At 35.0% G+C, this 12,654-nt stretch overlaps 1 protein-coding gene across 3 annotated transcripts in view; it reads left to right on the top strand.

The window, feature by feature from the left end:
- The window catches only part of PPP4R4 (protein phosphatase 4 regulatory subunit 4), a 75,158-nt gene that overhangs the window by 18,900 nt on the left and 43,604 nt on the right, over positions 1 to 12,654 (top strand). For all 3 annotated transcript variants that reach the window (XM_039365882.1, XM_039365884.1, XM_039365883.1), the window contains 4 exons: positions 5,351 to 5,453; positions 6,314 to 6,461; positions 7,282 to 7,355; positions 11,709 to 11,815. In XM_039365882.1, the coding sequence (XP_039221816.1) occupies positions 5,351 to 5,453; positions 6,314 to 6,461; positions 7,282 to 7,355; positions 11,709 to 11,815 (432 nt within the window). The remainder of the gene's footprint in view (positions 1 to 5,350; positions 5,454 to 6,313; positions 6,462 to 7,281; positions 7,356 to 11,708; positions 11,816 to 12,654) is intronic.

Genomic DNA, 12,654 nt, shown 5'->3' with positions numbered 1-12,654 from the left:
CTGCCTTTGCTCTGTGACATCAAGTTATAATTAGGGACTTTCCTAATTTTATTTCCTACAACAACAAAGCTGTAAAGTAGTTTGAACTATAAGAATGTTTGATTCAGAATCACCCATTGAGCCTCTGTGGTTGAATGGGACTTAAGCAAACTGGATACATGGTTTGTCTGAATTTAAACTGCAGAAAGAAATACTGTACTCAGATTTAGTGTTAGAGGGAAAAACATGTAAGAAAATAAAAAAAAATTCCTAAGAATTAAGAAGTTTCCAAGTAAAAGTTAAAAAGAGAATAATGAGAGAAGTTAGCAATGGAACCAAAGAGATGTTGGACTTTTTTCCACTGGATGTATTGAAGAATTAAAATCAGAATAGAGCTGGAAGGGACGTTGGAGGTCTTCTAGTTCCATCCCTCTACCAGGAGACCCTATTCCATTTCAGATCAGTGGCTCTCCAGTCCATCACCTCCAGTGATGAAGCACCCACATCTTCTGATAGCAAGCTGTTCCACTAATTAATTGTCCTCATTGTTAGGAAGTTTCTCCTTAATTCCAGGTTGCTTCTCTCCTTGATTAGTTTCCATCCATTGTTTCTTGTCCTTCCCTCTGGTGCTTTGGAAAATAAGTTGACCCCCTTATTTGGAAAATAAAAAGATATCAGACAACTAGTTCTTTTGATGGATTAAATTGCATTCCTTTATTGAGCAGTAGAATGGATTCAATGGTCTATCTAAATTACCTCTTCAAAGTGGATATAATTTTATTTGAGCTTCAGGTCATCCTTAAAATTGAACCAAGTCTTTTATTTTCAAACTCCTGAAATTGTTGTATAAGTTGAATACACATGTAAAGAGTGAACCCTCACACCTAGCTTAGCAAGGCAATATAATTATATTTTCAATAATACTTTGCTATGCTGATTTTGGTTGGATGTTGATTGACCTTTGGACCTTGTATCTGTTGATGCACTTGGAAGGTTGATTAGTGAAGGCCTTGTTTGTTTGCTTTGTTTGTAATTGTTTGACTTCTGCATACATTTAAAAACCTGACATATCTACCTGTGTTTGTTTTGTATGTGCTTAGCACATTGGTTGTGCTTAGTGTATTGGTTCGGTGTTTCACTGTTCAGTTGTGAATCTGATATTGCTGGCAGAGCCTGTCAAAATAGTAGTAGTGGGAGTGGGTGGTGTTGATTACTTTACTTTTGCTTTTGTAATGTTAATTAACATTATTCATGAAGTTAATCAAAATCAGCTTCTTTTTTGTAAGTAGCACAGCCACCCCACTGCAATGTTTGGAAACTCTTAAAAAGTCATATAAGATAAAAATACAGAGGTGTCCATTTCAGGAATATCTTTCAATTTTTCACAATATTTGGTTTAAAGAGATATTAATGTGTGTGCTGTTTGCACCTCTATGCACTCCAAAACACTTTTGGGGATGTTGGGAAACATCCGACCAGGCAGGGAGGAAGACTGAAGTGGGGGATTAGCCTTGAATTGTTGCACAACTGCAAAAGGTCCAGCTAAACTTGTTTATACATCTGTGTATTGATTAAATAAGATACAAGGACAGTCAACATCCTTTAAAAATCATAGGGTGGAAGGGACCCTGGAGATTTTCTAGGTCAGTTGCTATAGTGTTGATGGTTGATCCTAAAAGATAGAAGCAATATACCACTTCAGTATTTTCAGTATCAATTCTATGAATTGTGGTTGTACCTATTGTAATAAGTTTGGTCTTATTTGTACACAGGGTTTTTTTTCTCATAGAATGCCCAGAACGGAGTTCCAGCACCTTTTTTGGATGGAATCTTGTAGGGTAGGCAAAGCGGGTTGTATGACGTGTATGAGTTCTGACACCTTTTTTTGTACACTGTTTGTACATATTTTACTGTGCTTCTTGACTTGTATTACTAGGGCTTGCAGATCCTTTAGATCTTTGCAGATTTTTTAATAACTGGAATAGTGCCATCAACATAGCACAGATTAATAATATTTCTTGCTCCAGTTTTAAAACACTGCTCACTTTCTTCCAACCCAGCTTCTCTCAATATATATTCAGTATATAAATTGGTTAAATAAGGCCACTTCTTTGTCAAGTTGAAGCCATCTGTTTCGCCATGTTCTGCTGGACTGTGGCTTCCTGATCTGTATATAGGTCTGGCATGAGGACAATTAGATGTTCTGGAATTTCTATTTTTTCTAAGCACATTCTGTAAATTGATATGATCAACTCAGTTGAAGAAATTGTCTTTCTAAAATGAATGAAGTGCATACCAACTTCTCATTGATATTCTTTGATTTTCTCAATTATCTAGCATATATCAACAATAATGTCTTGTGTTTCTCAGCCTTTTCTAGAGCCAGCTTGAATTTCTAGCATTTCTCTTTTCATGTAGGGCTCAAATTTGCATTGGGCGATCCTAAACATTAATTTGTGATAAGGGGTACAATAATTTCCAGACACTGTTAAATCCCCTCCTTGTGGTACTGGTATGTAGACTGATCTCTTCCAAACAGTTGCCACTGTATCATTCTGTGTTTCCAGTGTAATCCTCCCTTCCTTCCTTCCTTCCTTCCTTCCTTCCTTCCTTCCTTCCTCCCTCAGTTAAAACTCTCCAAGGTTCTAGTATACCCATGTCATAAACACCATTAGAATTCTAAAATTACGTGTGGTTTTTAAATTGGAGGAAGAAACAACAACAATCTATCCAAAGGTTCAAAAGGTAATTGGACTTTCTTTCTTTTTTTTCCTTGAAAACATTTTGCTTCTCATCCGAGAAACTGAAGAAGATTCTTGGATGAAAAGCAAAATGTTTTCATGAAAAAAAACAAGAAAATTCAGTTGCCTTTTGAACAGCACCTTTGGGACAACCATGACCTGGATTATTGAGAATCTCCATAGACATCAACAGCCTGTTTGGTGTTGATGCTATCAATTTGTCACCTTGAGAATTTTTATACTTGTCATATTGATAATTTTTATTATCAATAGTCACCCCCACACTTTGAAATTCTCTTCCTGCACAGATTAGATTGTCTATGTTTCTTCTAAGCTTTAGGAAAGCTGCTAAGAACTGCCAATTCCATCTGGCACAGGAGGAGGGAATGCTTTGATTAGAAAGGAGACTGCAAGTATATGATTGCTATGTTTTTCTGGTTTTTTTTTTTTTTTTACTTTGATCAGTTTTGATTTTTTTGGTTTTTTTGTAATCAATGCCTTATTTTATGATGACGTTAAGTTTAGCTACTTAGAGCTTTTTGGGGTTGGGTACCATACAAATAAAGAAAGTAAATCAATGTTGAAAGTTTTGTTGACAATTTTGTAAGCCACTATTAGTCTATATTTGTTTGGCAAATAGTATATTTAAGTATACTAAATAAGTAGTGAGACATCAAAATTGGATTTTTAGAAACAACAATGATCTGCATTCAGCATTCAGGATGAGGGCAGAAAATTGGTTTTGGATTCATGTTATATTTTTGATATGATATCTTCATTCCTACCATATCTCATTTGTCAGCATTTTTAAGCAGAAGCAACATTTTATCAAGCAAGTAATTTTAGTTTGTCATACAGCTGACTCAATAAGCAATATTTGGGTTCTATTAATTCCACATAGTTACCATATAGAGTTCTCTTTAGCCATATACCAAAATTGGCATTTTCACTGTCCACAATGTAACATCAGCCTGGTATCATCTTTCTATGTTCTTCCCTTCATTTCCTGCTTGGTTTATATGCTATTTCAGTTGAAATGAATTGGAAGCAGCTTACATACCTAAATACATAATAAGATCAAAGCAGTTAAACAAATAGAACAGCATTACTGTATATCGCACAATGTGCCAAAGAAATACCAATCACAGAAATAATCCCACTTCTTTATAATTCAGTTCCTTCTTTGGTTCTGCTCATACATAGACTCATCATGCCATTTGAAATAACTTTATGCACAGTGGTAATAAGCTAAAGAAATTAAAGACAAGAAATAAATCATAAATAATAAATAAGCTAGAAGGAAATCTACACATATCTAGTTTACTTTATTACCATTCATTACGTCTCCTTATATTTTTGTTTTCCAAATTGTCTTTGTTTCTCACATCTAAATACTAATTCATACACCATCCTTTGCCCCTTCTAAACTCTGCATCTAAAATACTTGGTCCAGAATTCAGAACATTGTTTCATCTGTTGGATGGCCACCATCTTTTCATTTTTCATACAGAACTGTGCAGTATCATTTTTAGAGTCAATTTGGGGAGGGGGGAAATGGCTTTCAAGACCCATTTAAAGGATATATTCTTTCCAGATTTCTTTAAATGGATAGCACTCATCATTACATTTGTATTTACCCTACTCCATTCCAATTTGTACTGTAGTCGCTCCAATATTCCCTCAACCAAAATTAATTTCCCAATTTAATCCAGTACTATAAACTGGATCTCCACTCCTAGAAAGACACAACCTTTAGAAAGGCTGTCATCTCTTTCATTCCCCTTCTCCAGATCCCCCTCCAGATAAATAATTTGCTGCTGAAACTTGTGTATGAAGAGATCATGATGACGAAGAGCTGGATATTTACTTCTAACTGCATCCTTTGAGTGGTCAACTATGAATTCACACAGTCCACTCCTCTACTTTGCTTGGTTTCAGGTGATCTTATTTTCTTTCAGATCTGCTGTGTTAATTTTAAAAACTGAAAGGGTTCAGCTGATCACATTCTATACATGGGAGGGCAGGGCATCCTGTCAAATCTTTTAAATTCTATAAGGTTTTGACTAGGTCTCAATGCAAGTACATTACCCATGTGTGTGAATTCAGGGAACCACTCAAAGAACTGCACTAATGGATACAAAATCATTTTTCTCAAGTCTCCTCACATTAGATTTTATGTTCTAAAATCTAATGGTGTCAAAATATGTTTCTTATTCAAATAATAATTTGGAAATGAGAAAGATTCCAAAACCTGTGATCTTGGCTGAATAAATCTACATTGTTATAAGCTGAAAATTTAGCTCAGTTCTCTGCCTCAGGAGCATGTTGTGTAAATCAGTTAAATGATATACTGAGGAAGGTCTGATAAGAAGAGTTGAAATATTTTGAATTCATTTTAAAACAAATCAGAATAGTTGGGTTTTACCAAATTCCTTTTATTTATTCTGTTAATAGTATGTGTAAATAATGATTTCTTTTTCATGTGTTTTTATTTTTAAAACAGATTTATCCAGTTTATGTATTTTTATGATATGAGGTTTAATTTCCTAGCAGTTTTTATTTTCTTTTTATTAAACTTGATCTCATAGAAAATGTTTTAACATTTTTTTGTTCTTTTTTTTTTTAAAAAGTTCTGGGCAAGACATCCAAGGGACAAGTGTGGTTGCAAATCTTCCAGTCCTGATGCGACAGAATCCTACAGAGACACTGAGGAGAGTCTTGCCAAAAGTTCGAGTAGGTATAGCATGATTTCCTATTAATGTATTGCATGCATTACAGTTATACCAAGAACGAAACTCCCACTGATTTTGGTAGCTGTGAATATTTTATTAAAGACAAAATTAGTTGCAGGTAGTTGTTGATTTACAACCATTCATTTAGAAGTTACAACAGCCCTGGAAAAAGTGACTTGTGACTATTTTTCATAGTTATGACTATTGCAGCATCCCCCTGGTCACATGATCAAAATCTGGACACTTTCTCCCTCCCATCTCTTTTTTTTTTACCTGCTCTTTTTTTAAGTTTGCTTATTCCGTCTGCAATACTCTCCATTCCCCAAACTTTTGCTTCCCTTCTCTTCTCTCTCTCTCTCTCTCTCTCTCTCTCTCTCTCTCTCACACACACACACACCCTTCCTGTTTTCTCCCCCTTCTTGCAGCACATGGATGGAGTGGGAAGAGATTAAAAAAAGAGAGAGATGAGGGAGAAAGGGGGTAGCTCTCCTTTTTGTAACACTTCAGCTTCCTCCTCTTCCTCCTCTTCTCTCTGTGAAACACCTGGGATGAAGGGGCAGAGGAAGAGTGCTGGTGGACCAATGGTGGGAGAAGAGGGGCAGTGGAAAGCCAGCTGAGTAAGAATGCTCGTATTGGATCACCCACGGTAGAGTGCCCAAGAAGAAGTGGGTGTGTTAATGCAGCTGTGTTCAATTGTCCTCAAAGTGTGAGAAAGCAAAACTACAATAAATCACAATAATTATAAATTAGGTATGATTAAAGTATGATATATTTTACAAATAGTAAGATGTACTTTTTATCTTTTTATCTTTGTTTTTAATGTATGTATGTGTTTTGCTTGGTTATTTTCTGGTTATACAGGAAGTTCTACCTGTTGCAGGTGTGGAAATGCAACTAACAGCAGCTGTTTCTCTTTTGACAATTCTTCAAGAGGAGTCAATATCCATCCATACTTACTCTCACTCATTCTTACAACTCATTCTACAGAATCTGGAGCATAGAGATGCAGGTCAGATGAATGCCATGTTGCTGATTTCTTAGTTTGCTGTGCTTTTTCTTCTGATAATGTACTATTTAAAGCAGTACGTGCCAGAATAAAATAAAATAAGTGATTACAGAATAGGTTTGCTAGTGGTACATCATATAGTTGATTAGCCTTTGTTTATTAAAAAAAACCCCTTTTAATAAAATTATAAAAAAGAGGAGGGAATTACAAGAGACTAAGCAGGCACATAACGGGGAAGACACATCAAAAGGAATGAGGTGGTGCTGGCAATCCCAAGAATATTCAGGGATAAAAACCGTGAAGATATTATACAAATAACCCAATGTATCCCCCCCCCCCCGTTTGTGCCTATGTATTCACTTGTGATCCCTTCTTCTCCAATCTCTCCTATTTGTGATCCATTCTTCTCCAATTTCTCCTATTTGCAAGGAGGAATCAAAAAGAAAAACAGATCAGGCACAGGACAATATGTACTGATTATAATGGTAATTACACGACTGAGAGACACTACAAAGGTAATTAATGTGGACATAGGTCTTAAAGTTAATTTTTCAGCACTGTCAAAACTTTATATGGTCACTGAACAAGGCAGTCAGTAAACATGGTCTACCTATACTCCTGGGTAAGTTCAGTCTAGCCTTTCATTTGGTGGGACTTTGATCTGTTAAATTATATTTTAACATATTAACTTTTATAATGTATAAATTATATATTTATTTTAGTGTTACTATTGTCACAATATTGTTAATAGAAGTCATTGTCTAAAAGAATTTTAAGAATTGGCTTGTGGTGCTTATATCTGTAGTTCATTTGTACTTCACAGGTGTCAGTAATGCTTGGCTGGACACACTTCTTGCTGCAATAGAAGCTCTTCCAAAAGAAACTATTAGACATGAGGTAATATTGTTTTCCCACGATATTAGTGGGAAGATAGATTGTGGCTTATAGTTATAGTTTGCTTTCTATTTAGAACTAGATTTGGCCTTCATGCTCTAGTACAGGGGTGTCAAACTGGTGGCCTGCAAAGGCAAAAAAGTAGTGATACATCATGTGATATGATCGAGTTTGACACCCGTGCTCTAGTATATGAAACCTTCTACCCATTTTGTATTAGTTACAGTGAAATGTGACATATGATCATAAACTTTCAAAACTTTCAAAATGAAAAAAGATTTGACTACTATCAAGAAAAACAAAAATATGTGGAAATTTAATTATTTAATTATTAAAAGACATAAGATCTAAGAATTTAAGTGAGTATTACTCAAACTTGTAGCTTATCAAAGTATAGTTTTATATTTCTTATTTTTATTTTCTTGAAATATTAAGTCAACATATTTATTTTAAATAAAATATTTATTTTAAATAAAAGTGGAAAGTGTTGTGTCATATTTTGGCTGCAAATCATCCTAGCAGAAATAAAAAAATATTGCCCAATTGCCCATTCCTAATTTCTCAGTAAATTGGAAAACCCTTTTGCAGCTCCAAAAATTAATTTTCAGTTGCAGCATGATTATAATTTTTCAGTTATAGACTGTAAGAAGATATGCATTTTTTAATATTCTGTTCAATGAGCAAATTAAAATATTGATAATGAAAAACTAAAACAATTAAAGGGCAAAGAAGGAAGTAACTTGAAATTAAGAAAGAAGGCAACATTTTAATACTGGTATCTATCCATCCATTTATGCTCTAAATATAGCTAAGAAAAAATTATTCCAAATGTAAATAAGAATTGCATAGGAGGAAAAAAGTATTGTAGAAGACATGAATAGAATGCTAGATCCAAATTTAGACAAACAATCCCGAGAGGCGAGGGAGTTGGACAGCTTCCAAGAAAGGTTTTCTAGTAGATGAATGTATTGGTTTGACCAACGCTTAGCAAATAAATTACAGCATTTTTTTAAAAATGGCAACTGAGTTGGTAGGTATTTGTTAGCTGTGAGGGACTTTTGTATTGGTTTTAGGATGTGATGGAGGTTGGGTTAGGTTTTGAGGCTTGGATTTAGGTTTTTGGAGGACCATCTTTCCAGGAGTCTGATAGTGGCTTTGGTGCTGGAAGCTTTGGATGTGTAACAGAGGAATTGCTGGGACCCTGGACTAGCTTCTCAGCTGCTTTGGACAGGCAGGTATCCAAAGAGTGTTGGCAGTGCATGAGTGCTGTAAATGGAACTGCAGCTCTGCTGATGACTAATGCAGCTCTGAACAGCTTATTTGGTGGAGTGCTATCTAGGGTGGCACCATGGCAGTACCTTTCATTCAACATCTTTTGGGGAATGAACTTGCAGTGAAATTTGGAGCAATAAGGAACAGCAATTGCTGGGCTGGAGCTGGTGGTGTGGGAAAGGCAACAGCACTGTGAGTGGAGCTGCTGCCTACCTTATACATGGCAGTTTGTTCATGTGTCTTGTATGGAGGCTCCAAAGAAGATTGTCCTCCATGTGAATGGCCTGTTATTTGACCTGAAGTGATCAGCTTCTGGTGGGTGAGCAGTTTGACTAGTCTCAGCTGGCCCTTGGACACTTGGAATGCTGAAGATAGACAAGGCTGCCATCAATCTGCAGTGGGAGGAGAAGCTAGCTGACAGTCTTGGCAAAATCCAGTCAGTGTCCTATGGCTGTAGTGATGGAGCTGGACTATGGGAATAGGCCAATAGGGAATAGGAACCGGTTGATTTTTATTGTATGCTTGGTCACCATTTTATACTTATATATTGTCTATTTATTGTTATATGGTGGGTTTTTTTTTATGTGTTTATGCAGTATACTGCCCATAGTCAAGCCATTTGACTTGGTAAGCCTTATAAATCTTAAAAATGAATAAATTAAGTTTTTAGAAATCCAAAACCAAAAGAATGTATGTTTATTTAGTAAAACACCAAGTGTACTCAAGAATTGATATATACTAAATCTAAAAGAGTCACACCATCTAACAAAGAAATAATATTGATTCAGTGATGTATGCAGATCATACTCTAATCTTGGTTTCAGAAATTATCTTCAGATAGAGGATGAATGATATGTGATACTTAAAGAAACACTAATCATATAGTGTTGCTTAAAGAATTATAGAAATAAGAATTATTGTTTGTAAAAATATGTCACAAGGATACCAGAGACCACTATATGGGAGACAAGTAAAGTTTATATGAGAGGAATTTTAATAAGGCTTGCAGCAAATCAGGAAAAAAAGAACATAATAGAAATCATAATTAGAAGAAAGAATAAAAGATTTAGGATAGATTCATAAAACTAGCCTCGATCAACAAGCATTGAAAGAGTTCAGTAAATTAATTAACAATTAGATTTATTGAAAGTGGTAGAATTTCAAAAGATAAAAAGGCAAAAAAACAAGGAAACATTTGTCATATTAGATCAGAAAAAAGAAAGAAAGAAGGCTGATATAGCTATGAAGAAAGAAAACAAATTATTGTATCTAAGATTGGTAATAACAAAAGAATATTTTTGTGGAATTATATTCCAGTCATAAAATTACAAGGGACATTCAGAAACATTTATTGAAAACTCAGAGCTTAAAGAATTTACTAAAGAATGTAGACAAATCTTAAGCAAATTAATATGAGCGCAAGAGATTAGATAAGCAGTAAAGAAAATTAAAATGAATACGGCGCCAGGCACAGAACTGCTGACAATTTTGTGTAACAAAAAGAAGAGGTATTAGCAGAACTCCTATTGAAAATGAATGAAAGTCAAACAAAGCTTGAGAAGAAGATGTATATTATGTTAATACACAATAACCCAAAGAAATCTCAGGCATATGGGCCAATTTCTTTACTGAATGGCAAATACATATTAGCCAAACATACGAAGCACATTCCCAAAACTGTACATGTAAATCAGACAATTACAGTCCAAAAAGGAAAATAAAAGGTAACAGATTTGTGTGAAGTTAAATGGACTCCAGAAGATGATAGAGGACAGGAAGGCCTGGAGGAACGTTGTCCATGGGGTTGCAATGGGTCGGACATGACTTTGCAACTAACAACAACAATACTAAAATTACTCAACATTAATAAAAAGAGGACAGCTGTAATATTTTTAGACATTAAAAAGCCTTTGATAATTCAGAATGGACTTTTTTTTACTAGAGACATTAAATAAAATGTCTCTAAAATGGAATATTAAAAACTTGGCTTGATAACATATACCGGTATTAACAGCAAAGATTAGTGAATGTTCAAGATTTATATGGAATGGGAAAACCCAAGAGTTATGTTTAAAATTGTACAAAACTTAAAAGGCATTTACATTGTTCTATAATAATAATAATAATAATAGCAGTAGTAGTAGTAGTAGTAGTAGTAGTAGTAGTAGTAGTAATTCCCTTGTACTGCAAGGCGTTCAAACCAGTCAGTCCTAGAAGAGATCAACCCCGACTGCTCTTTAGAAGGCCATATCCTGAAGTTGAAACTCAAATACTTTGGTCACCTAATGAGAAGGAAAGACTCACTGGAGAAGGGCCTAATGCTGGAAAAGATTGAGGGCAATAGAAGAATGGGACGACAGAGAATGAAATGGCTGGATGGAGTCACTGAAGCAGTAGGCGTGAGCTTAAATGGACTCCAGAAGATGGTAGAGGACAGGAAGGCCTGGAAGAACATTGTCCATGGGGTCACGATGGGTCGGACACGACTTCGCAATTAACAACAATAACATTATTATTATCATCATCATCATCATTACTATTATTATTATTATTATTACCGTATATGCCGGCGTATAAGGCGACTTCCGCAAGTGCTAAAATTGGCGCCAAAGACGGTCGTCTTATATGCCGAGTCGTCTTATACGCCGGAAATACTGGTACTTTCTGTCGTATAAGACGACGTTCTAGGAATGCGGTCCGGCAATAAAGACGGGGGTCATCTTATACGCCGGGTGGCCTTGTACGCCGGCATATACGGTATTATTATTATTATACAATTTAAATGCCTTTTAAGTTTTAGATTGGAGAGTATAAACTTTGGTTTATCTTAGTGGTTTTACTAACTTGGCCATTATGCCACAGGTTATATTTTTCTGATAAGAAAAAAAAATTATAAATTGTATCAAATGTAGCCTGTAATTTCAAGTATGCTGACTCTTGCTGCAAGGATGATTTGGAAAACTGATACTAATAAAGGTTTTAACATGTGAAGTAGTTCTTAATGCATATTTTTGTTGCTTGACTTTTATTTATCTAATTCTAGATTTGTTACCTGAATTTCTTCTTCTGTCTGCTGTCCTATAGATCCTGAATCCTCTTGTTTCCAAGGCACAGCTTTCCCAAACACTTCAGTCTCGCCTGGTTAGTTGTAAAATCTTGGGGAAATTAGCTAACAAGTTTGAAGCTCATATGTGAGTAGCTTGTGTGTGTTTTAGATGTCCTAATGAATAAATGGTCTACAAAGGAAACAAGGTGACCTCATTTTGTTGCAATAGAAAAGAATACTACTTTGGGCTATTGACAAGCTGTGTATTGTACAGTGACCTTAAGACACAATCCATAAAGCTCTGATGAGCAGCATCTTTTTTTAATCTAAATGGAAATAATTAAGTCTACATAGCAATTGTAGGTCCTGAATTGTATCCTCTATAAAAGGATAAATATTTCCTATCTTTGTCCTGCATAGTGTCATTTCAGCAAATTTTAGTCTTATTTTCATGATTTGCCCTACTAGTTGCCATTTTAGATTTTATTTTGTTTGGAAGTGTTTTTAAATTTCTTGTCAAGAATGGTATACCATATTGAAGGATATAAAATAATTGCATGCCATCCAGCATGAAAGCAATTTCAGAAATAGTCAACCTCATTTTTGTTCAGAAGTACCACCTTGTTTGCTCTTATAAAGGTATTGGATTTGTCTGCCTGTCTTTTAGTTTCAAATAATATGATAGTGTAACTCAGAATAGAGTTTATATAAGAATTGAGATTTATGAATGCTCAAGATAGGTTCATTGTGATATGCTTAATTTTCTTCGGACCTTGCATCGCTGTGTTGATAGGCAGGTTTATAGTATATTGGATATTTTATGTGGATGTGTAAGATATTAAAAATAACATCAGTGAATGGTTCTTGAATCCATTATCTTCTTTTTAGCTACATATGAATTTATTTTAATTTTATCTTGCTGTAGAGACAACCCCCCCTCCCTTTGAGAATTCTCTGGTGAGTAGCCAGGAAATAAAGGCACCC

Source organism: Crotalus tigris, unplaced genomic scaffold (assembly GCF_016545835.1).
Source record: "Crotalus tigris isolate CLP2741 ecotype Arizona unplaced genomic scaffold, ASM1654583v1 scf7180000020201.887925, whole genome shotgun sequence".
In the NCBI taxonomy this organism is placed as follows: domain Eukaryota; kingdom Metazoa; phylum Chordata; class Lepidosauria; order Squamata; family Viperidae; genus Crotalus; species Crotalus tigris.
This window is presented reverse-complemented; position numbering and strand designations above follow the sequence as displayed.